Source organism: Micropterus salmoides, unplaced genomic scaffold, assembly GCF_014851395.1.
Source record: "Micropterus salmoides isolate LMB-PRFRI ecotype aquatic unplaced genomic scaffold, ASM1485139v1 Ms_hic_scaffold_18, whole genome shotgun sequence".
In the NCBI taxonomy this organism is placed as follows: Eukaryota; Metazoa; Chordata; class Actinopteri; order Centrarchiformes; family Centrarchidae; genus Micropterus; species Micropterus salmoides.
The window spans coordinates 14,053,523-14,078,765 of NW_024040928.1; the positions used below are offsets into that span (position 1 = coordinate 14,053,523).

General features: G+C 40.1%; 3 protein-coding genes across 4 annotated transcripts in view; 2 read left to right on the forward strand and 1 right to left on the reverse strand.

The window, feature by feature from the left end:
- Positions 1-2,778: 2,778 nt before the first annotated feature.
- znf513a (zinc finger protein 513a) lies at positions 2,779-12,237 on the forward strand. 2 transcript variants are annotated; one of them, XM_038727164.1, is made up of 5 exons: positions 2,779-2,989; positions 4,028-4,164; positions 6,449-6,583; positions 8,781-9,551; positions 9,653-12,237. In XM_038727164.1, exons 2-5 carry the CDS (start codon positions 4,125-4,127, stop codon positions 10,606-10,608), a joined length of 1,902 nt encoding a protein of 633 aa, XP_038583092.1. In that variant the 5' UTR covers positions 2,779-2,989; positions 4,028-4,124; the 3' UTR covers positions 10,609-12,237. The 2 variants fall into 2 exon arrangements, with proteins under 2 accessions (XP_038583092.1, XP_038583093.1); XM_038727165.1 differs by having other exon boundaries at positions 9,659-12,237.
- Positions 12,238-12,775: 538 nt separating this feature from the next.
- The window catches only part of snx17 (sorting nexin 17), a 29,997-nt gene continuing 17,529 nt past the window's right edge, over positions 12,776-25,243 (reverse strand). The window contains exons 7-15 of the mRNA XM_038727167.1: positions 23,562-23,649; positions 20,642-20,711; positions 19,889-19,981; positions 19,406-19,609; positions 15,861-15,989; positions 15,628-15,705; positions 15,196-15,270; positions 15,061-15,102; positions 12,776-14,888 (exon numbers count right to left, since the gene is read on the reverse strand). Coding sequence (XP_038583095.1) covers positions 14,769-14,888; positions 15,061-15,102; positions 15,196-15,270; positions 15,628-15,705; positions 15,861-15,989; positions 19,406-19,609; positions 19,889-19,981; positions 20,642-20,711; positions 23,562-23,649 — 899 coding nt within the window. The 3' untranslated portion in view covers positions 12,776-14,768. The remainder of the gene's footprint in view (positions 14,889-15,060; positions 15,103-15,195; positions 15,271-15,627; positions 15,706-15,860; positions 15,990-19,405; positions 19,610-19,888; positions 19,982-20,641; positions 20,712-23,561; positions 23,650-25,243) is intronic.
- The window catches only part of atraid (all-trans retinoic acid-induced differentiation factor), a 28,592-nt gene continuing 21,124 nt past the window's right edge, over positions 17,776-25,243 (forward strand). The window contains exon 1 of the mRNA XM_038727169.1: positions 17,776-17,913. Within this exon, the coding sequence (XP_038583097.1) occupies positions 17,911-17,913 (3 nt within the window). The 5' untranslated portion in view covers positions 17,776-17,910. The remainder of the gene's footprint in view (positions 17,914-25,243) is intronic.

The following is a 25,243-nucleotide window of genomic DNA, read 5'->3' on the forward strand; positions in this document are numbered from 1 at the left end:
TGATGGTTTTGCTGTGCGGCGGCCTGAGGGGAGGCACACTGCAGTGACATGAGCCAATGGGATGACGCAGAATCCCAGGATCTCCTATTCATAAATGCCAAATCCCATACAAAAAACAGAGTTTCTCACGTTTTCAGCGCCAAATGTACACACAAATGTACACACAACTCATTTTATATTTCATCCCAATCAACCAAACATTTGGCAGGATTGATCATGATCATTTGAAATTAAGAGGTAGCCCACACCTGACCTGGTCCAAATTCTGTGTAAAATAAAAGGTAGTTTACTCCTCATGGATCTCCTGAAGCACCATGGCTCCAGTTGTAAAAAAACAAACAAAAAAACTGCACAGTTTAGATAAAAATAACGTACAATCACATTTAAGGTGTGAAATCTATATTATGTGGAACTGCAGGAGGACAACCTATACTGAGTGGGTCAGTGTTACTGGACTCTAAGTGTAAATGGAGTTTGTCATGTTTTATATTGTCCCCATAATGTAATGCATAGTGTAGTGTTAAGTCTATAACTAGCAAAATATTCTAATGTGTGGGCAGATTCATTTGTAAAATGCAGATAATGCCCTAAAATGTCACAAGACATAAGCATTTGCCCAATTTCTCACATTTGGCTACAGTTTACAAATTTTTGCATTTCCTACAATGTCACATTGTTGGCTACTACATTGTATCTTCATCAGTCTGGATTCTCTGTTGAGCTCGGTGCTTATACTTTAGGTTTTCAAATGGCATTGGCATTGTGGAAGTGGATGATTTCTTTATTTTGCCATATAACAACTGTATTATCTGGGGATGGTCTCACAGTAGACTACTGTCTATTGGTTTGAAGTGGGCCTATTGGGGTAGTCAGTCCATTGGATGAGTGTATTGTATTTTGGTAGGACTGCCAAGTTTTCTGTTAACAGTCATAGAGCTGTAAAATCATTCAGTTAAGATTAGCATATTATGGATATTTCTGATACTATGTGCGTAAGAACGACAACTACCATGATTCAGTGAGGTACAGCAACCGGAAATTTATTTCGGAAGCGGAAAACACCTCACTAAATGGAAGAGCGATGTCTGCAGAGTGGAATCAAGATGCATTCCGCCAGCAACAATAACACGTCCGGTACGCGGCCCGGGCCTTCACAATAAAACAAAGAATTGAAACTTTTAAAAATGGTTTCAAAATCATTTAATTTTGAAATAAATAGTCATGCCAATTAAATAAAAGCTCGGATGACTAATAGCGATCAAACAACAAAAAAGCTTCTTCCCGTTTGCAGCTAGCCTCATTAACAAAGCCCATGCTCCCCACTGACACTCCCCCCTTGCAAATAATACAAATGTGTCTGCACATGTAAATAACATTTCATTTCATATCATGCACAAACACACATTGCACATTGCACATATTTGTAGTTAATTGGTAATCTTTGTTGTTGTACATTTTTATACGGTCAATTTATAAATTTATGTACACAATACTCTCACCTTATCACCAAAGCAAATTCCTTGTATGTGTAAAACCTTACTTGGCATAAAGCTCCTTCTGATTCTGAACAAAATGTAATTTTACCCTGGGGTTAGGCCTAATGAATGTACCACAACTTAGAATTAAATACTATGAAACTTTAAAATTGAAATGGTCTGCCTGAGCAGTAGTCACAAACAGCACAAGATGGCATTAAAGTGGGAACAAAAAGTTATAAAAAGGAAGAAACTCTGAAATCCCAAAGCTGACAGAATTGGTACATTGTCATGTCACGTTGTTCCATCTGAAATATGTGAGTGTGAAAATAAACAAAAACAGGCTGTGCTCTTATGTATCACAGTGGTTGCAAGGCCAAGGCCATGCTTTGCCAAAGTTGTAGAATTTAGTAGGGAGGGGGCATGTCCCTCCCAATATCCAGTGACTACTCTATTGTCCCCAGCAATAAAATTGATCAAAATAACCACTGTTGTCCATCAGCTCTAGTCAACACAAACGGTTAACAGCTCTTGTTCTCTACTGAGTCCACTGTGTTTTTTAAGTTTTGAAAGATTAAGTCCTCCCCCTCATATGCCTCACAGTGGTTTGGTCTACTGACGACCTTTTTCAGAAACCTCATCACTTTATTTCTAAAGAATTTCTAAAAAAATAATAATAATAATGTAACAATTATAGGCCTATATTATTTAGTTTAGTAAATGTCCCTCAAATCAGTTCAAGGGGCAAACCCCTCACATACATATTCACTGTATGCCACATCCTCTACAGATTCTCATACCTATCCAGAAGGCGAACAACAGTTAATGTGTGTTTTCATCCGGTGTCAGATTATATAATTTCTTTCTAAACACAAATGTGGTGTTAAAACTGGAAAACAGTCTGTTCATGGACAGTAGTTAAATGAGATTGATTAAATGAATATGTCAAGTATGATATTGAATTCCACCATATCAATATTTATTCAGTAATAAATATCATTTCTTAAGCCCAGTTACTTCTTAACCTCATTTCATACAAGGTCGGTTAAGTGGTGAATTAGATGCCTACTGATGAAGTGGTAGCACCAAAAATGGACGCCTTAACAATTTCTGATGACATTTTCTGCCGTTTAAATTTACCGAGTAAACAGGATGTTTTGCGTTATCTTGTGTTACCTGTTCAAAAATCGCCCCCCCCCAAAAAAATCAGTGTTTTGTTTCGTGCTAAATTTAAATTTTGATTTCCCATTAGTAATTAGCGATGTCGCTTTTATTCTGAAGGATCCAGGCCGGAAGCTTTGTTGTTGTTGTTGCTGCTGCTGGATCTCAGGCGAATCAGAAAATCAATTAAGTTATGAAAAATACCATTAATTGCCTTTCTTTGTCACCGCAGCTCATGAAGAAATGGCGGATCTCCAGACGTTGTACACTTCAGCAAAAACACTTCACATCTAATGGCGTGTATAGCGACGATAAAAAACAGCTCAATCGACAGGACTATTTACGTTGTCTAGGTAAGTTAGCTTCACGGCTAACGTTACTCGGCTAATTTAGCTGTAGGTTAACACGTTTAGCCACGGCGCATATTCACTAAAGATGGCACTTGTCAGTCTTTACTACGTGCAGATGAGGACGCGTCTGGTTTAGCCACTCATTAGGTTGTCTACCGTCAGTTTTCCCAAATGTTGCTGACATTTCCTGTTGTAGAGTGACAACATTAGCTTGCTGTTTGCTATGTGAGGACATGTTTCAGTTTAAATTGCTAGCTGACTGACTCGTTTGATTGCTCTCTGTCGGTTTGCACTACCAGAGCTAACGTTAACGTTGATGTGTTAGCCATTTTGCTAAAGTAGGTTGATGTCTAATGGATTTTCTGGACCCTGACCCTTGTTTACAGTGTAAATACAGCAGCTGAAGTCCAGAAAATACACTTAAATGACATCTGTGCCCTGTAACGTTATTGTAGGTGACCTTTAAGGGAGGGTTTATTAACTGCACAGTGTTATATTCTCCATCTGGCTTCATTGGGACATAATAGATTTGAACAGAAGATGAGAGAAACACTGCAGTAAGACTTCTAAATGGGTTCGTAGCATTTATAGTTAGCAGTTTTATTTAAAAACAGGGATTAACAGACATGAATCAGCTAGAAAACCTACCTATGTTAAAGTAAAATGACTAAGGTAGTTCTGTGTTGGTAACTGAAATAGGTGATCATGTCTTCCTTGGTAAATTTAGATTTTTGAGCTACAGCTATTTGTTGATTAATTGGTTAAGGGAAAATAAATCAGTAACAATTTTAATAATCAATTTATCTTTTAAGTCATTTTTTAAAATGCCATAAATTTACTGGTCCAAGCTTCTCAGATGTCAATATTTGCTAGTTTCTTTACTCTGTGATAAATGTGTTTGGGCTGTTGGTTAACTTGAAGATGTTACCTTGGGCTTTTGGAAATTCTGATGTTTTTTTTTTATTATTATTACATTATAATGACCAAATAATTAAACTAAGTAACTAATTGATTTGAATTTTTTCTGTCTTGCATCTATAGAAATACTGAAGAATAGCTTCCAAACAGATGAGAATGAGCTGATGGTTGAGGAAGTCTGCAAGACGCCGCTACAAAAAAGAGAGAGGCTGACCGGAAGATGCCAAGAAAAAAACAACAGAATCCACAGCCAGTCAAGTGTAAGTATTCAGGGATGTTTTTAACATTGAAAAGTTGCGCATAGCCGAATGCAGGAAATGATTTCTCACTTCTTTTTTTTAACAACATACAGTAACTGCGGCTCGACATTTAGGTCCCTGTGAATTTACTGGAGATTTATTTGGCCTGAACGCTTACAACGTGTGTTCTTTCTCTGCTCACATCTGGACTCCAGGCGTCCGAGTGTTTCCCATCAATCATGCATCAGTCATCACCCACAGTACTCCAACTAGTAATGCAGTTCAATGTGATGTCACATCCTGCATCCATTAGAATGAATGTGGAATGTTAACACTGCAAGTGACTTGTGAAATGTAGCTATAACTATACAGATGTGACATTTGGAGCTATTTACTTGTTTACTTGTTATGAACAAATTTGTTCATGTGTTGTATTCTGTGTAGTACCTGATTCAGAATGAGATGACTGATTTCATGTTAGTAATTAGCTGCTCCATACAGAGATTAAGCTGTTGAATGCGTGATACTCTGCACGTTAACAAGATTAACTAATGTCTCAAACCATGCACCCCTCGGTATGGCCAGATATGAATGTTGCCAGTTATCAGAAGGATAGTATTTGTTTTACCAACTTCTTCATCTCCCTACACTTCCTCTCTAAATGTAATCGTCACATCAACATACATTGCTAAAGTAGTTACTCTAATTGATGTTGCCATCTGTTATGCATAGAAAAGGACATGAATGTGTGATTGTGTTGTCTACAAGTATTTCAGTGGTGGACAATAAATGTCAACACCATACATTCCCACCAGGAAAATGTATTATTGATCGGTATGTACTTCAAACGCCAAAACTAATTTACTGTCATGCACTAATAATACATCAGAGGGTTTGCTTTACTGTGGCTCTTTTACAGTCCAATATTTCCATTCGCTTGTCCAACATGTCCGAGCAAGATTGTTTTGTGTGCTCCTATTTTACAGCCAGCTATAAAACTAATTTGAGATGTGGCTCAGTGAAACATCCCACACAGTCTTGATAGATTGTTGTCATCGTGTCAAGCACTAAAAGGACCGGTAGATGGCAGCATGGTGCTGTTACTTCAGGACTTGCCAGAAAGGGCTGATGAGCATGATGCCCTTGAATTGGCCTGCTAGTAGTTTTCTGAATAGTGACAGCTGTGTCGTAGTTGTTTGGATGTTATCAAGCTTGAGAGACCAAGTTAGAATTTCAGGCATCATTAGCTGTAACTGCAGTAACCAAGCTCCATCTGTCAGCTGCTAGCAGGTTGGTTTTGTTCATAAAATACTGTTTGTACACTGTAGGGTAGTAAATTAAATAGTGTTCCTAGAATATGTCTGACTTTTTACTTTGATAGCCACATTAAAACAAATAACATTATAGTGGAACTGAAAGGATTTTCACCAGCAGAAATTCGGACCAGTTACTAATGACCTGGCTTTCGGCCTTTTCAATAAAACAGTAACAATAATCATCACAATATAATTTTCCTCAGTAACAATATAACCAATGTTCTATAAATGTTAAATAAATGTTTAAATGAATTCATTTGAATCACTAACAAATTAGCACAAATTTTTATATTTAGATATATATTCTGTATAGAAAAAGGGACTGAAAAATTTGTTGTAAAAAGATTTTATAATAATTGTTTTGAATGTTCTACCTCAGAAATGTTAAGTGATTCACTGTTTGACAAGTGTTTGTCATGTTCTGACCATAAAGAACAGTTTACAACCCCAATTGACCATCTGATTTCTTCAACTTAAAAAATCAGTCTTTAAACTTGACAGAAATAATGATTCGACAGTTATCTTGATAATTATCGATATCGAATGATGTGACATTTATTATCATGCTTTTATTTTGGCCATATCGCCCAGCCCTACCTGGCTAATTGCATTTCCATATACTCCACATTTGCATGCTTGACTAACCTAAAATAAAATTCTAATATAATATATATTGTGTAATTCTGTGGGGTGGATCAAACTATTGCATACAATCGATGATCTGGCTCACTAAGGGATGCCAAAAGCTTTTGTTGCAAAATGAGAAGAGCTGATACATTTTGTTTTTGGTATGTGTGGAAAATTATGATGTGATTCAGGCTGCCAACAATTTTAATTGATACTGTGAAACTCAAGCAGCTTCAAGAGTTTCCCCAAATGTTAAAATAACCTTTTGGGAAATATTCATGCAGATTGATTAAAGCCGAGCCCTTCAGTGAAATGACAGTAGTCATCAAATGTCGTTTCTTTGCTCCTTTCTGTAATTGCAGTGGATTCTGAAGATGGTGTAGCCATTGAAGCTCCTGGAAACCTCACCTTAGACACAGACTTCCTTCTAGGACAAGACCTTGAGTTTGGTGACCCCGATCATGACAACAAGATTCTAGGCTTGGAAAAGTTCTCAGGTTTGTAATCACTCTTTAAAAATAATTGAAGTGATAATGCCTGAAGATTTAAGTGTTGACTGATTTGGTGCTTGAGCAGCTACTTGGGTCAGAAATACAGCAGAAGAGCCGCTGGTGTTTGTGTTTACAGCTCAGTCAGACAAACTCAAGTTCTTTTAACAAAGAAGTCGGTCAGAAGTAATTGCAGCTGTGATGGGATTTTCACGCTAAGCACGGCGTTGGAGGTATGCAGAAAATGACCTTTTGTTTTATTTGTGCCTTTTTGAAGATCAGTTGCAGCCAGTGCTCACCAATTTTGAAATGATGCTGAGAGGAGAGTTAAGGGTATATTTACCCTTTTATATAGCTTTGATACAACGTTAGGAGAGTGAGCAGTCAACTGATGGAAGCTGGTATTAGTTAGATTAAAGTAAAAACTCTAGATTACATGTTGCCTTGTTTGCTTTGAATCCCTTGTGTGTAGGTAAGAAATTGGAATCCAATGCTTAAATGATCGACTCTTAACAATGATAACTAATATAATACTAACTAACATAGAGAGAGACAGAATTACAGAATGTAAATATATTGAATGGATATTGCAGAAAAAATGTTGATAAATAAAACGGGATTTGATTAAGTTAAGGGTTATAGCTTTAAAAGGCAGCGGGTGCTGTTGATGTCTGCCTGTCTTTAGACTGTACGTGTCCATTCACTTATAAGTAGAGCAAGTCTATCAACCGAGTTTTTGTCCTTTTCGGTGTCAATGTCGTCAAATGTTGCCTGTTCACCTCCCTCCGTGTGTTTGTGTTCTGTATTAGTCTATTTTAGACATCTTATCTCACATGTGGCAAATGTGTCTATTGATTATACAATAAAGGGAATGAAAGAATCAGACAGCCTGGTTGTTATAGTACATTTCAATTTACTCCACAGTTTCAACCACATTTGCTTGGTGAAAGGACAATAGCATCATTATGTGTTGCTTAAGCCTTCCTTTTCATGGAACAAATCTGTGATGTAAATGATGTGAATGGTTTTACCACTTAAAGGAAATGTGGCGGTGGCCACGCTACAAGGAGGACTTGTAGGTTTTTATAGTTTGCTTCTCAGTGATGAAGTGTCGCCCCTCTGTGCTACAGTAGGAGAACGAGAACTACCAGCTCGTATTTCCCAGCATGGCTCTTTGTCAGAGAGAGCGGTCTGAAAAAATGGAAAAGTAGAGAAAGGAGCTGCGACGCCATTATTATATAATGGTCATAAAAATAGGACCATTACCATCAAGGACACCATTATAAGAGGGCTTTTATTCATAATCATCATCATCATCATCATCATCATCTGCTGCCACTACCCCACCCACTGTCATTATTGTTTCCCCCTCATCATCATCTTACCATCATCATCATCATCATCATCTGCCCTCATCATCATCATCATCATCATCATCATCATCATCATCATCTGCCCTCATCATCATTATCATCATCATCAGCAGCAGCCGCCTCACCATTACAGTCATGATCATCATCATTAGGCTCAATAATCATCCACGAGGGGGTTCCATGGGGCAGGATAAAAGGGGCAGTCTTGATTCTCGCCTTCCTCACATTCTGCCTCGGCATCTGTGAAAGAAGGCGTTTATTTCTTTGGGCTTGTTCGCTTTCAGAAGCACATACACCGAAGAGTGCCAGTCTCTTGAAGTCTTGAAGCTTTTCTTCTTACCGTCTGAGAAAAGTACCGTCTTTTTGCTTTTTTGCTTTTTTGAAAACCTCAGATGGCATAAAAACAAAAATGCAAGAGACCTTGCAGGTAGCACTGTGAGTATCCAATGTTTTCTTACGGTCTCTTTTTTTACAGAGATTCTTTCTGTACTTAAGTTGTCTTTCTTCAGTGTCATGTAAATGGAGGGGCATTATGTGTAACAGCTTGGTATCGCTGGTAGTTTTGAATCCTTCTTTGTTGGAAGATACTGTTTGAATTGGATGTGTGCCTTCAGGTGTCTCCCTTTAAACCATGTCTCATTTGTTCTAACATTGTAAATGGCATTAGAGTAAATTTTTTAGGTCATTAAAGCTATTATTATTTCAAGCATCGCTGCATTTCATTGTTTGTCATGATCTGTGTAGTGACATTTAAAGTGGATAGTGAAGAGCTTGATGCTGAAAACATGCAGTTTTTAGAAACTTTCTTTCCCCCGTTTGTCTTCCCTATGCAGAAGTAGCTGCTGAGATCGGTTTCTCTGTGTATCCTCTGGGTGATGAGGAGAGCCCTGCCTACAGCCAGCTCAGCATGGAAAGTGAAACGGACAACTCCCACAGCACAACTGACAACGGTAGGGAAGACGAGGGTAGAGCAGCCCAGTCTGAGCCCAGTTTTCCTCCATACCTGTCCTGCAGGAGCTGCGGACAGCTCCGCGATGAACCCCTGGGACCTGGAATAGACCTGGTTGGTCCGTACTGCCTTAGGTGCTGCAAAGCCTCCAGGGAAGCCAAAGGCACGGACTTCTGTTCGCCTTTTGGAAGCATCAGCGGGATTCGCTCAGGATCCCATTTGCAGCTTGACGGTGATGCGGCGGGAAATGGGATGGGTGACAAAGTACTGACAGCTGAGGACAAATTGCCCAAACTGCACTCGTGTCACCTCTGTGGCTTCTCCTCGCGTTACGCCAACCACGTGAAGCGTCACATGAAGACGCACAACGGGGAGAAGCCCTATAACTGCCCCTTGTGCACTTACGCCTCGGCCCAGCTGGTGAACCTGCAGAGACACCTGCGCATTCACACTGGGGAAAAACCGTACAAGTGTGACCGCTGCACTTTTGCCTGCAGTTCCCTTGGCAACCTCAAGAGGCACCAGCGCATGCATGTGCCCTCTGCGGGGGCGGGACAGGACGCTCCACCACGACCGGCCAGTGGCCAAAACAGCCTGAAGAGGCATGTGACTGGGCAAAGATCCAATGAGGAAGAGTCTGGTGCATCAGCCAAGGGTATGTATCATTTTCTTACTACACTTAATAGTGTGACTCATGATGCACACAAATAGCTTTGATCAGTCATTAAGTGTATAATAACTAATCATTTTGTGAAGTTTCAGAAGTTGCGAGGCCGACTTCAAACCTGAGTTTGGGAGCCCAGAACAATGACTACCTATCAGCCTTTGATGGCTTAAAAGGGGCGTCACCACCCCCCATACCAGCCTCTAACCCAGCTCCTGACCACCAGCCTCCACCCCTGATGGAGAGCACAGGCAGCGGTGGCAGCAGGGCAACCAGAGGCGGCGTAGCAGACGGTGCAGCCCTCACACAGTCACTTTTCCCTTTCACCTGCCGGCTGTGTGGCATTGTCCTGGAGGACGAAGACGGCTCCACGGCGCAGATTTGTGCCAAGTGTACCCTTGAAATGCTGACTAAAGACTCATCATCTCCCAATAGCCCCGGTGAACGCAGCGACAAGGTGTACACCTGCGCCGCCTGCCCCTTCCTCACACACTACCCCAACCACTTGGCGCGCCACATGAAAACTCACAGCGGCGAGAAACCGTACAAGTGCCCACAATGCGACTATGCCTCAGCGCACTTCGACAACCTCAAGCGTCACCACAGAGTGCACACAGGCGAGAAACCTTACAAGTGCCATTTGTGCGATTATGCCTGCGGGAACCTGGCCAACCTGAAGCGCCACCAGCGGGTGCACTCTGGCGCGAAGCCCTTCCAGTGTGCCGTGTGCAGTTACAGCTGCAACCAGAGCATGAACCTGAAGCGGCACATGCTTCGGCACACGGGAGAGAAGCCGTACAAGTGCCAGGAGTGTGGCTACACCACTGGCCACTGGGACAATTACAAGAGACATCAGAAGAAACACGGCCTGGCCACAGACGGCTGGGTCAAAGTCCCGATGACCGGCAACGATGAAGAAGGGGAAGTAAGGAAAGGCATGGGAGTTGGCGGTCAAACTCACAGAAAAGAAACCGGGGTTGATATGCAGTATATGTCGAGGGAGGTAGGTCAGACAATACACCCATGCTACAAACATGAGATTGTATAAAATATAACTCAGCAAAACTAAGCTACCAGCAACCCCCCCCCCCCTACAGAGCCTTTATATTGTTTCAGTGTGTATCAGTCTGTTAGTGTTTTGTCAGATGTCTTCAGAGGCTGCTAATTGTTTATTTGTATAATCTCGCACAATTATGAAAAACAATTGTTTTGAATATTTTGATCCCTTTTTGGATTATGTAAGGTGGGTGAGTCTGTTCAGAGTTTGTCTTCTACTCTGTGTTTGTGTCAAGGCGAGTGGACTTTCTGTAAAGTGGAAGTCCTTTGACCGTCTCATTCTATATGTTACACCACACTAGGCTAATTCTAACTTTTCCCCCTTCATATTACAACACACATCTGGTTCTTCATCGTAGAACAGAGAACACTACCAAATACTCCTCAGTAGATGGAACTCGTGCACACTTTTGCCTGAACTGTTGAGCTGCACTGTGTAGTTTAGATTTTAAATAAGGGGCAATAGCTGTTTTTATCAAAGTTGTTATAAATTGTCATAAATTTAGGCCAAACCTTTTTAATTTTGTACCAAAAATTTCATGAAATTTGAATTTTAGTGATTTTTTTCCTATCACATTTAACTGACTTGCCTTCAATAGGTTATTTTAACAAGGAATTAGATTTGACATATGTGCTAAGTTTATACATAGACTACACAGTGCAGCTTTAAATAAAGACTAATATTGTGCTTTGTTTGCACTGGGGCACAAGCTCTGGTAATGGCATGCCTTCAGATTAATTTACTAATGTATGTACTACTAGCAAAATGCTATTTAATAGTAGTGGAACTGTACCATTGATAAACTATATTGATTAATTAGGTTGTTGAAGCCTAACTAAAGAATCTCCAGTGTCTTGAACTGTGTTCCCGTACCCCTCAGGATTATAAAACGGGATTTGGAAGGCTAAACAGTTGGCAGCAAATTTATTTCTGGTTATTTTAACGCTAAAATTGCATGCACAAGCATTTTGAAAGGCCCTCTTCGGTCTGGACGTGTGTATGGTTAAAGAAAAGGCACAATTATACACACAGTTGCCTTTGATAGGTTTAAATGAGTTGTGGAGGGAAACAAAGCATTGGAGTAAAGTAAATCGTAAAACGAGCATGTTGAAAGAATGTTTCCTGCCACAAACTTGTACTTGCTACATATCGTTACTCTTTAAATTTCTAGAACTTAAAACAATTAAGTCTGGGTATTTTTGATGGAGACTGTTTGATCACCCTCCTTTTGATTACTGTTTACTATTGACTGTGAAATTAGCCCATTCTTGTGTGTTTACTTGAAAAAAATATGACACTATTAGTAAGCATGTGAGTGTGTAACAGTTTTATTTTTCTAGTGTATACTTGTGTTTTTTATTTTTGGATGTGTGAAGTGTCATTTAGTTACCATAGGAAAAATATGGACTGATTTTAAGTTTACTCTCTTTTTGAATTACTATTATATGCAAGTGAGATTTTTCAGGTTGCCAACTTGCTATGACACAATGGAGCATTGAACCCATTGATTAGTACTGACATCCCCCAAGTGTCCATTTTTTTGTCTTTATGCAGTGTCTCATAAATGCCTTAAGTGAGGATTTTGAAATAAACACATGGAATTCATTTCATTGAATGTCAGACAGGCTGGATCTAATTTTTTTTTCTTAACTCTCTGCGTGGCGTTTTCACATTACATATTTAAAAAGATTTGTCAGACATTTATGTCCCCCCCCCCAGGGTGAATTGTAATCACGTTGGTGATCCTGTAACTTTTCCTCATGCACCATCATCAGGTTAAAATTTGTTTAAGACCAAATATCTGCAAACAACTGACATTTCCATCAGCATCAGCTGCACTTTGAATTTAGTGCCATTTCCAGTAGCCAATTTTAGCATGCTAACATGCTACACTAAGAGGGTGAACAATATCAGTATGTTAGAATGCTGACGTTAGCATACATTAGTGTCACAAGTTCCAAATACCTCCAGGAGCTGACAATTAACTTAAAATTACTTTTAAACATTGTAGTGTACTGATTCATATCACTTGGTTGCTCTATATGGATTACGACTCTTATTACATGTCTAGGAACCAAAGCTGCTGCTGCTGCTTAAGAACACTTAGTAATGATGAAAACATGAAGCGCACCATTAACTGACAACAGAGAACCACAAGATCAGCTAATTTTTGTTTATTTAAACATGACAGTTGTCACTGACCTAAAATCTAGATGAAAAGTTGTAGAATGAATCAAGTCCATATAATCTTCATGAAATTTGACATTTCCTGTAAAAATGATGCTGATGATGAATGCACTTTAATGGAATTTGGCACCTAAACATCTACTAACGTCCAGGACCTTGCAGCTTCCACGTACTTCGCATCGACAAGGAATACAGAAAATGAATGGCGGTGTCGATGACGTCCCTCTTTCTGTAAATGCAACTAAAGACAGAAGAAGCAGTGTACAGTTCTGGCTACCAGTGAGAGTAAAGCTGTTGACAGGTTTGCATCGATTTACATATAGGAGGCTTCAAAACATGCTGAGATACAGCTTAAAAGACTCAAACAGCAATAAAAATGGAATGACTTCTTATAAAACAGCGGGATATGTTCATTTTGTTGCCTGCTCTCCGTGAACTGTGTTCACTCCAGCAATTGTGATCACATTAGCCACTTCACCAAAACACCCTTTCAACTAAATCCTCTGAGATGATAGGCACAATGTACATACAAATTAAAAATGAACTGAAGCCCAGAAGAATGCTCCCGACGACGCCATCACTCGGCCAAAAAGAATGAGACAAAGACAATCGGATGCAAAATTTGTAAACACAAAAAAGTCCCCTAAACATGATGTAAACAATGATAAATGTTAGTCCATTTAAACTTTGTTCTATACATTTTAGATTACATTTGATCTATTTGATTACAATAAGCTATTAATGATAAAGATATTAGTAAATGTTCAGAATACTTAATTGCATGTACATAATATAAAAAGTGACATTGTCATAATTTTTGTGTTTATTTTGTGCAAAATGCTTTAGTAAACTATAATTTGGCATTTATGAGAAACCTTTCAAAAATTGGTTTAAAAAAAAAAAAAAAATCAAAGATGGATTTCCAGAGCCCCTTCAATCTCCACACAATGTTTAAAGTCATGCTCAAGCTTCCGCTCAAACATCTCCACCTGTGAAACTGTGCAAAATGATGGGTTCAGCAAGTGCAAGCAGCTCGGCCAAATCAACCATCTGTCAAGTTCGGCAAGGAGTTTAAGTTTCCACCAATGTTATGTTGAATGACAAGGTAACGAGGCAAGAAAACAAGAAAAGTAAAAGTTAAGGCATCAGACTATTTCTGAAGACAGTATGAGTGCCTCAAACGTATGCTGAAAACACCACTGGTATCTTGTTAAGATATTTACTGACTTGGCACATGAGTGGGATGACACACAGAGGACCACTAACAGTATAAAACATGACATTTTGGTTTATAGCCAAGCCAAACATTGATCATCCACATAGGTAAGCAGTTGTTCTGAATAGTCTACAGTTTAGAGATCAATTTCAACACATTCACTGGACTCATTTTGAGAACTATCCACATCCAGTTCTGCTGTATTATCACTAGTGCCAGGTCTAACAGAACATTTGGCTCTCTGGTTAGAAAGGAACATGCAGCCACCGAGGGAAGAATCCAGGATCTAGCAGGTTTTCTTCATGTAGTTTATAATATATTAATTTACTTTGTACCTCATGAATTTAACTGCATTATAACTTCACATATACTGCCAGTCAAACAGATCCATGTGAATGAAACTGAAGTAGGAATTTGTGAAAGTATATAGAAAGCCTCCCTATTTGACTACTTGTAGCCTGACATGCTATTTACTGTACGTTGCCACAAGTATAATAACATAGGGATAATGTTTCAATCGAATATGATGTTTGGAACTAAAATACAAATCAAGATGAGCTTTTGAGAGTCAAAAAGAAAGGGCTGTGTCAAAGATTAAACGAGAGCTTAAGGCAGCGATTTCTCCAGGAACAAGCTACAATCTCGCAGAGTCGGACACCTGTCTGCGGTCCGCTTGGCTTGGCTCGGCATCTTTGTCATCCCAGTCGCTGACAGTAGAATGAAGAGGGGAGGAGGGTGAATCGGCTGGTTACAGGTCATCATCCCCGATTCCCTCGAAAGCATAGTTGCCATGGAAATCGTTGCCGCTGATATCATTTGCTGAGTTGGAGGCGCTGATCCCTCGCAGGGACACCGAGCTCAGCTTGGTCTAAATGGAATAATCAATAGTATACTTAATACTGAACTGACATTGATTTTAAACAAATGTTTAAGGTTCTGGGAATCAATTATCCAAGCCCCATCATTGAGCTGCATGCTGCAGTATTCGAACAAATTATTTTAGAAGCACTATACTATACTTCACAACAAAAGATACTCACTGAGAGTTTGATGATTTGTTCACGGTTCGGGTCTGGGGAGTCCTGCAGCCAAAACAGCATGCAGTGTCAAATTATCTTGTGCTATACAACGTTCAGATCAAATTCAAACTTAGGGCACACTATCCCATTTCTCACCAGTAGAGGGGGAGATTTCACAGCTTGCTGACTGTCTGACCGCAGGATGGAGCCGTTGTGACGTTTCCTCAGCATCTACGAGGTGTCAGGACAGAAGTAGTAGTGGAGAAAACACAACATATCATTAAGAAGGAATCCTGTAAATGATGACGTTTACTCTGCATTTACATGTGTTGTGATTTTAGCACAGCCAACCAATGACCTATTGTCTCCACAATCATTAAAATAAAAACCAAATAGTTAAAAAAAAACAATATAAAAAAAGAAGATGCTGAAAGAGGCTAATGTGTTTATTTATAATGTTGAACAGTTTGTTAATCTGGGTATTAACTGAAAAACACATTCAAAAATGTGGTCCTTTTTCCCCCCCATTTATTAAGGATGCCATGGCAGTTACTGGTATTAGTAGATTAGATTTTTCTTAACACAAACCTTTTTTATGCTGCCGCCTGACTTCTTCACCATCAATTCGTCCACCATAGACTGAAGGCAGATACTCATCATGATAGCCTGAAATCACAGACTCAAAGTCAATAATGGCTGGAATATTGAAGAGTACTAAGTGCAGTTTTACTCAACATCTTTATTAGGCATCTTGAAAAGAGTGAAACACAGTGAAGAAGAACTGAATGCTTGTAGCGCCCACGTTGACCCTGTCAGCTTACCTGTTGACTGGTGATGGTGACCCACTGGAGGCGGTCTTTGCTCATCAAATACTCGAAGGCCAGCTCCAGTTTGACCTCGCATTTGGACGAGCTGCAGGGATTGGTGGTGCCATTGGCTATCGGGACTTGCTGCAGAGTCGGACAGAAAGGGCAAGGGTTATAATATGTTTTTTCCCCCCAGCAGGTATCATTATTATTATTATAATCATTTTCTAAATGTACAATACAACCGTCTGAACTGTTTTCATCAACACAACTTATGTTTATTTACCCCTTCAGCATTAAAGTTAAGTTTGTCTTGTGTATAAAGTTCACAAATTAAGTAACAGATTTCCATATTTCTTAACCAACATCCAGCTTGCATTCTTAAGTAGAGGATAAGCTTTCTTTTTTACTCCATGACTGGAGGGTCATGTAAGCAGCTAAACCACATGCATCTCTACTTGTTAAGCTGCCATTCTTGAGCTGCTGCATCACCACTGACAGGCAGCCAAATCTTAAGAAAACATGTGCTAAAAGATTAACACAATTGCAAGAAAGGAGTGAAGAAAGAACTATGTAAAAATAGTGAATTTCAAATGCCATCAAGCATATGTGAGGCTCAGACACTTCACAGCTCTCTGGAGACGAGCACTCGTTCCCCATTTATGGAGCCTGTGCTCTTCACTGAGACCCATTTCCTCTGGGCGAGAAACTAGCTGCACCTCCCATGTTAACCCCCCCCCCCCCCACACACACACACACGAAGATAACGTATTAAGACAGACAAAAAAAATGGTCTAACACACACACACAGTTTAAACATGTTCTTCCGGATGCAATTTGAGATTTGACTACAAGGGGGGTTGCAGTGCTGCACCATATGAGATGTTTTGAATAGTTCGTAGGAAAGGAAAGGGCTCATTAAAATGAATTTGACCTCTGAGAATGAGCTCAGGAATTAACCACGCTGCTGGACAGGGTGGGGGGCTCAGTCTGTAATCAGACGAGCCAAGATGCATTTTAATTTTAGATGTGTTGCCATGAGTCTACGTCTCGGTGCAAATTAACTTTTGGAGAATCATAAAGGCTTCTGTGATAGTCATAATGAATGTGCTGCTCGAACACTAATGCAATGCAAAAGCAAACAGTTTCCCACATCTCCATTTAAATAAGGTCCTGCGTCTGTAAATGCTCATATTTCAAATGCTGACTGAAATGATGTGGGTAGAGCTGCATGTAACGCTTTTCTCAGCGATTCACAGAAGTGAAAATAGATTGCTGAGCTGTCCCTTCAACACGAATGATTGGGTGGAAGCAGACGAAAATGCAGATTCAAGGCAGATCAGCTGTGTGGTGCATGATGGTTTAAATTTATGCCGTTTCTGGGTGACAATTATGGAGAGTCTTTGTTCTTTAGACAAAGAATTTGTTCTGGATTTCACAACAGCTATGGTTTCAAATGAACAAAAATAAAGCTCCAGGCAGTTAAATTTAGTCTGTCGATTTGAAAAATTACCTTTTTTTTAAGGTACTCCCGTGATTTAGACTTGCATCAAGTTGGGGGACTTACTAGAGACACATTAAAAAAGCTAAGATCAAAATCTCTGTAGAAGCATGTAGAAGCTCACTTTTCTCTCCCAGTGTAGGTCAAGCTCCAAAACCACCGGGTATTTCTTTTCACATAACGCTCCGGGATCTGAATCTGTATTAGACCCTCCCCGTTTCCTAAATGCAAACTTCTTTCAAACCCCACACCACCAGTGTTAAACACTGACTCACTGTTAAACATTTAAAGTTGCATGCCCAAGCCGAGATAACCCTGATGACGGGCCTGGAGGCACATCTACTCTCTCTCTTTAATTGAGAAATTCTGGATCTATGACTGCCCCGCCTACAACTGTTGCTTATGCCATGTTGACTGGTGAAAGAGCGGAGCGTATCAAGATTGCTAGCATTAGAGGGAACATTGAAGAGATTCAGCCATAGCGATATTCAGCCTACATGTGTGAGTGTCGGTCAGAGTCAGGAGTCTTCTGTGCACCAAAATCAGCGACTAGCAGATATATAAATGGTAAGTGCAGTAAGCATCTTTCATTTGTTTATGTTGCTTGTTAGCTTGTAACTGGCAGTGGCTTACACAGCATTAGTAGTTGTGAAACCTACAAAAATACCTGCGTTGAAATTGTCACATTGTTATTATGTAGTAGATAGTGAAGAGAAGCTCCAGGGTAGGATACACACCCAAAACGTCTGCCATGTTTGCTGTCCAAACTCTCACTATGCTACTGCAAATTCTCGCTCTTTGTACTAAACACGTCCTCTCTGTGCTGGAGGAGGTTTGAGGATTCTTTGCCGGTGTCATTTGCTAGACACAGATTGGCTTTTGAATTTGTTACATACTAAATGTAACTTAATTTGGTACATTTGAATCTCAGATTTTAGGGAAATGTACAGACATCTCCCCTTCAGTAGAGGAATGTGAAAACATCTCTCTAGTGAGAAACCTTGCACAGATACAAGTCAGTAAAGTCAAGGTGTGATATTTTAGAGGACAAAAACACTTCTGAGTGGATGGGATCGTCTAAATTGTTGGAATGTCCCTTTAAGTCATTTATTTTATGGTTTGTTATTGCACATTAGATTGTTTCTCTATTCATTTTACATCTCTTCAGCATGGCAGGAGCCCTGTCTGTTTTTCACACAAATGCCCTGCTGACTGTTAGTGGTTGAGCCTTTTGACTCCAACCTTTTCAGGAAAATGACAAAAAGTTTCCCCTCAGTGACAGCGCAACACACTGCATTGATTATTTACTGTAAATCCAACCTGCAGTGAGTAGGCAAGATCAATCTATCACTGTCATCTGCTGAGCCGAGTGTGACAGATTCTGACAGCATCTCATGTTTACTGATCAATTCAGTTACTAGGTGACAGTCTCAACTGTAACCTCATGCATTAAACATATGGCATATGTTGTGTGAAACAGCACTTTTGCCCTTTCTTTCCCTACCCTGAACGTCTCTGCACTTTTATTTTAAAAAGTCTATTTGTTTTCTTAATATGCTAGCGGAGCTGTCAGCACTGTACGGATGTATACAGAGTAGGCTGTTTAGGTGCTTCCTCGTACTGCATGCCATCAGATTCCCTTCTCACCAACAAACAATTATCAGTTCAAAGAGAGAAAGCTGCTCTGTGTGTGAGGCTGTTGGATCAATACAGCACTATCATTGTGTGGGCTGCGTGTTTGGGTAATTGGACAGATGAAGATGTATGGTGTGGAGGTCAGCACTTTTAGTGAGAGCGTAGGAGTAAAAACTAATGCTTGGCAAGACTAAAGACATTTGTTTCTGGTGCAGTGGGTAAGAGGAGGTCTGTAAGCAGGCCGCTTTGGAAGCACAGGAGGAGCACTTGTTGATTTGAGACAGACTCCAGCCAAAGCTGCTGCATCTCTACTCTGCCAGCTCGTAGCCTCTTAATAATGTGGATTCCAACTTTGTATATTCAGAGATACTGGCGTGCTCTCTCTCCCTCTCACACACACACACACACACACACTTCCACTTACAGAAGACGTGACTCGCCAACACCTCATGCGCGTGACCTTGAAGCTTCCCTCCTTCATCTGTTCGTTGGGCAGCTTGACGTGGAAGTTGAGCTCGTTGTTGCCGGCACTGACGATGACTTGGCAGCCCTTCTCGGGGAAGTCGGTGATACAAGGGTCAAACTTGATATAGCCGTAATATTTAAGAGTCTGACCTAGATGGATAAACTGGGGGGAGGAAGCATAACAAAACAATTTTTAGATGACTAACTAAACATTGTGTCTCTGTCTAATCCCTGGAGAAAAGACATTTGAATTCTCTGCTGGATTGGTGTAATAAAAAATTGATATCAGGGGAAAAACTAGGCTAATTGCACCACAGAATCCACTACATGCAGTATTCTCTATGGTCTACAGAATTATCCTTGGACAGTGATATTTCTCAGTATCAGCTGGATTCAAGTGAGACACAGTAGCTGCAGAATCATCTAGAAGCCCTTTGCTTACTTCTTTCTTGGAGCCTTTCTCCTGCAGTGATTTGAGCTGCCTGTGCTGGTCTTTGTTGACGAGTATCCAGCCTCGCTCAATGTCAGACACTGTCTGGTGAAGCAAAAAACAAGAGCTGAAGTTCATCTTTCACACAGGTGAACAAAACAAAGCAGGGTTTTGTGCTCCCTTTGGTAGATGTGGGAGAAATCCCACCCTAAGCCTTTTGTGTGAACAGTGCAGGTCAGCAAATAATTACACAGAAACGCGCACAAACGCACGTGCTCGCAAACGCTGTTTATTTTTCTTTGATTTCCTTTTTCAAAACCTCTCTGCTACACAAGAGGCAACACTCAGCAGTTTCAGATTTTAATCAAACTCGCAGCCCCAAAAAATGCTTAATACAACAGATCCCAGTTGTCACAGCAAAGGGAATCTGCCACTAATAGGATTACAGAGGAACACAAAGAGGTACAGGAGTCAAGGTGTTGCAAAGTCAAAACAAGCTGACATCACCATCAGATAATGGAGGGGCCTGGGGGCATTTGGAAGGCCAGGGCTGAAGCAGTCCTTTGTTTTGTTTCCTTGATGCTGGCACTAGGCGGGCTCAATAAAACATAACAGATGCAAGATGCAAACAAACACAATCACGTCTGATTTTCTGTTTGGTTCCATATCTCAAGGGGAATTTAATTTTAATGTATTTTTAAGGCCACTGTTGCAGCTGAAAATAAACGACATTGTCTGGTTTACCAAAGTAATTAAACCTCTTACCTGGGCATATAGCAAATTCAGACCAACTCTGTTGTCCATGACATCATTATCGTATGCAACATCCCAGTAGCTGCAGAGAGAAAAGGCATAGTCAGTCTTTACAAATCTACATCCAAACAGAAATGGCACAGCAACAACTGCTAATTTGTCTGAATGACTTGAAGAGACTCAGCAAGCCTGAAACATACTCCAAGTATATAATTTCCTATGACTGTCCTGTGAAAACAATGCATCTCATAAAACAACTTTTCATGAGTAAATAAAAAAATGTCTGGTTTTAATCTTTGTACCATTTGCATGTTTCAGGTGTCGATGAATTGGCCTGTCCCACCTAAGGAACACTTGACCGCCAAATTAGAATATAAGTAGTTTTCTTTGGATCAAAAAGCATGGCAAACTGCCTGAAACTGACCAATGTACGATGAACTTCAATACAATTATCTTAAATATACATTAAAGGCAAAATTCCTCAACTAAATGTCAATGGTAGTAGCAGTCTAAGTATTCATCTCAAGGATTATTTCCTGTAGAGGTTGAAGGACAGTTGGTCTGCTGAAGAGGGTGTGTGAGTTAAGACGGTACAAAGTTTTGTAGGCAGCACGGTAGTTGTATTAGAGGCCACTGCTGGTACTTCGATGCATAGAGATGTGTGGGTGCCGGAGGGCAGCCTTGTGGAGTGGAGCGTGACGTTAAAAAAAAAACAACAACAAAAAACATGAATTCAGAGGGATCAGATCTGAAATTACCAAATCTGATAAAAAAACAAAAAAACACAAACAACAAAAAAAAGAGTAAAGACCGACTAAAAAAAAACATGTGATCTGAAATGTCTTTATCTAACTGTCAAGGGTATTATTGTCTTTAATTAGAAGAGCACTGGATTCTTTATCCGCTTCTTCCCTTTGGCAAAACAAATTCTCTTTGCATTCATGTCTTGCAACACTTTACTACAGGAGTGAAATTCAACATGTTGTAATTTCATGACACGAAGGGCTTTGGTGGACGGAGAAGTTGTTCAAGCAGACGCGAAGCATGCTGCCTGGTCACATCAGCAATTCATAGCAGGTAACAAGGGAGAACAAGATTAAAAGGCAGTGAAAGGGGAAGGGAAGGAAGGGAATAAGTGTGTCAGTGCTTTTATTTCACTGCTTTAGTTTCAATTAGGAGTGCACTAAAAGCCCCAGCTAAGACATGTGGCCTTTCTTTTGAATTCTCTTACTGCATATACAGAACAAAATGATCAATTATCCACCAATTTGCATTATATGTAAAAAGTGCATATTCCTGCTGACCTACAAAAACCTCCAATTCTACTCATATACCTGTTTTAATTTTTTGAATGCTTTAGAGAATGCTGTAACACAAAAAAAAAAAAAAGTTGACATAATATAGATTCAATGTTTTCACCAGACAGAAACACAATTTCCTTTATTTTAAGCATGCACTTTTATCCAAAAAGAGCTTTTCGATTCGTTTTGACCTATCCCTCCCCAGGACCTCAAAATAATGGGGGTCTGTTTTTCCTCCACTTGTTAGTTCTACATTCATTCTTCCCTCGCTGCTCTACACTCCACAGAGAAACTAGGTCAGGAGGACTAAGACTTTCCTTGAGGCAGAAAGAAAGTAAACATCCTGTGTACCTCAGTCAGTGGGAGGCAGGGTGACGAAAGAACAGACACATGAGGAAGTACAAAAGTGTTATGTTGAAGAGGGGAGTAGTTGCTAACTTCCGGCTTGATGGGGAAGCAACATCAGTATTTTCCATGCATGGAATTTGTTTGGGTGGCACACCCAGGAAGGTTTTTTTTGTATTTTTTGTGACATGCACCTCTTGGTGACAGATGCTCGCTCACTTTACATTCTGTAAAAGGAAATATTGTTCAAAAACACCATGGCTGCTGTTGGAGCAGTTTATGGATATGCTACTGGTTACTGTTTTATTTTGAAGTTTAAAGACAGAGTTTTGTTTCATGTAGCTGGGTGAATATAAACAAGGGTTTCAAGTTTAGACAGTCGCCATGTTCTGGTGAAGCCGCCCACCCTGCACCAGTGCCAACCACCTTCACAACAGCCATTCTGAATTTGCTAATGTCAATATTTTGTTAAGAAATTACAGCTATAGTATATGCTGTTATTTTCTTAATGATCATTGAAAACGAGTTTAAATGAGATACAAAATGATGCGCCTGATTCCAGCGTGTCCAGTTCTCAATGATATATAAGAGATGATGTTATATAAGCAGCACTCGTTTGTCCTGTTTAAGTACAGTATGACCAGTTAAGATGCTGGGCTGTTAGCTTACTGGTTGGTTAAACTTTTGGTTGTTGAAGGCTATTGTCTGTTTGTGGACAGAAATTGAAAACTGAAATATGGGTCCTTTTCAGCTGCGAGGATGTAATTTGATCAATTCTGTTTATTGTCGAGCCCCTACACAATTTGTTGTTGCTACAGCAACAACAAATTGCTAATTTCTGACTTTTCTGCTGTGACCACCATGATAACTACGGTCCTTGGCAAAAGAAATTCTACAACAAATGACTCAGGTCTCTTTTCCAAATTAAGTGCCACTTTGTAGAAGACGGTCTGACTGATAGTCTGATATGCAGCCTGTGGTTAGTTTAACCGCTGTTCTGACACATTAAGAGCAAGTGTTTCACTGCTGATAAGGAATGAAAAGAGAGACACCCAGAATGCAAAGTGCCTTGCTGGTTGACTGAATTAAATTAGACCATGTACTGCCGATGTAGTTTATGTTTTGCTTACAAAACAGCAATATCTGACCTGCTTCTTTACAGGATTAGATAAATAACACATGACTACTCTTGACAGTAAATCACCGCTAGAATTACATGTGGAGGAGAGCATTTTGTGAGGGACAAGATGAAATTCAAAGTCATGATGTGAGCAGATGGTGGGTACCTTTTCCGTAGGAGTATGTGAAATTCAGAGCTCCGCAAGCTGGTAATGGATACATAAGGCAGCTCAAACTCCTGCAGCTTCCGCACAACTGAGAGAGAGACACAAGTAGACAGAGAGAGAGAGAGAGAGAGAGAGAGAGAGAGAGTGAGTAAGGAACAAGCAGAGCTCCAGTGAAGTCCCAAGGACATTTGGATAATGGTGGTAACAAACAATGAGGGATGGGAGAGCTCCATTTGGACAGGTCCCAGCAGGGTAAAACTTGTGTGTGTGTGTCTGTGTGTATATGAGTATTCAAATGTGGAAAAAGAAGATAATGTGCTCTATGTGTGCGATTGTCCCTAATCTGCAGCTGTTTGTTTTGCGGCCTGTTCCCTGAGGAGAGAGACGGAGCTCTCAGGTGCTTGCTGATGCTGGGTTTTCCGGCATCAATAAATGTGCACAACTCTACAAATCCGATGACTGGCTTTAGTAAAGCTATTAGGTTAGTAGATGTAGGTTTACTCCTTTATGAGCAGAGATACTCTGTACGTGAAGAAGAAACTGTGGGTTACTTTCATTTTGGAAAAAAACAAACAAAATAGATACAAACTGAAAATGTATTGGAACATTCTTAGGCGGATTAAATTGTCAGCAGAAAACTGCAAAAAAAATAAAATAACAAAATACACATAAAGGAGACCAGTACTGTTATTTCAGACCACATAGTGGTTCTTCTCGACATATCTTTGCATATTTTACAGCATATATTGATTTACACACAGACTTCTGGGAAACGTATTGCCTGTCAGAGAGGAAATGAATTCTTCTAGCTATCCTGTTATGTCAATACTCCCACCAGTTGTGTTTGATCCAAGGCCTGGTGCACCGGATTTTTTCTAGCAGTCGAGTCATTTTTAACACACGGCCCTTCCCTTTCATACTGCTCAAGTTTTTCAGATTTAATCTGTGCCAAGAATATACAACATGCCTGCAATATTTACAGACTCCTTCAAGTTCACCTGGCACCATTTTCAGCCTGGAATTTGGCGTGAGGAGTAGGGGAGCATTTGGCAGGTGGACGACGAGAGAAGAGAACCTTTGGGACTGAGGGGAGGGATTTGACCCGACAGGGCTGTGATGAAATGGAAAAAAGGGGAATGGACAAACGAAAAATCTTGATGAGGAAACCTCTATGGCTGTGCGGCTTCGGCATTTCTTGTGACAACAAATGCAGATGCAAATATTCTGCTATGACTTCCTTAACACAATTACTTTTAAGTAAACAAGTGAATACAAATAAATATGTGCGAAGCTTCTCAGTAAATGAGGAACAAAGTCGCAATCATGGCAAACTGAACTGCTTTGACTAAGAGGTATATAATGGGCATTTACATACATTTAAAGGGTTAACAAGTACAGCTAACTGTCATGCAACCAAATAGAGACAACGTGTGCCTGTGCACAACGTGCACAACGTGTCATACTGTGAAAACCACGCCCAACAGAGGGAAAACAATCAGCGCAACCAAGGACTGAAATGCTAACAAATGCCTTTAGCTAGCTAAAAACATTAGATTTCAGCATGTCAGATTATTTTAGCACCCTATGTATACCAGAGTGGAAAAGTATATTGACAAACTCAATATTGTGAGACTATGTCAGTGTCCTTTCTCCTTACCTCGCTTTTTATTGGAGAAATTATC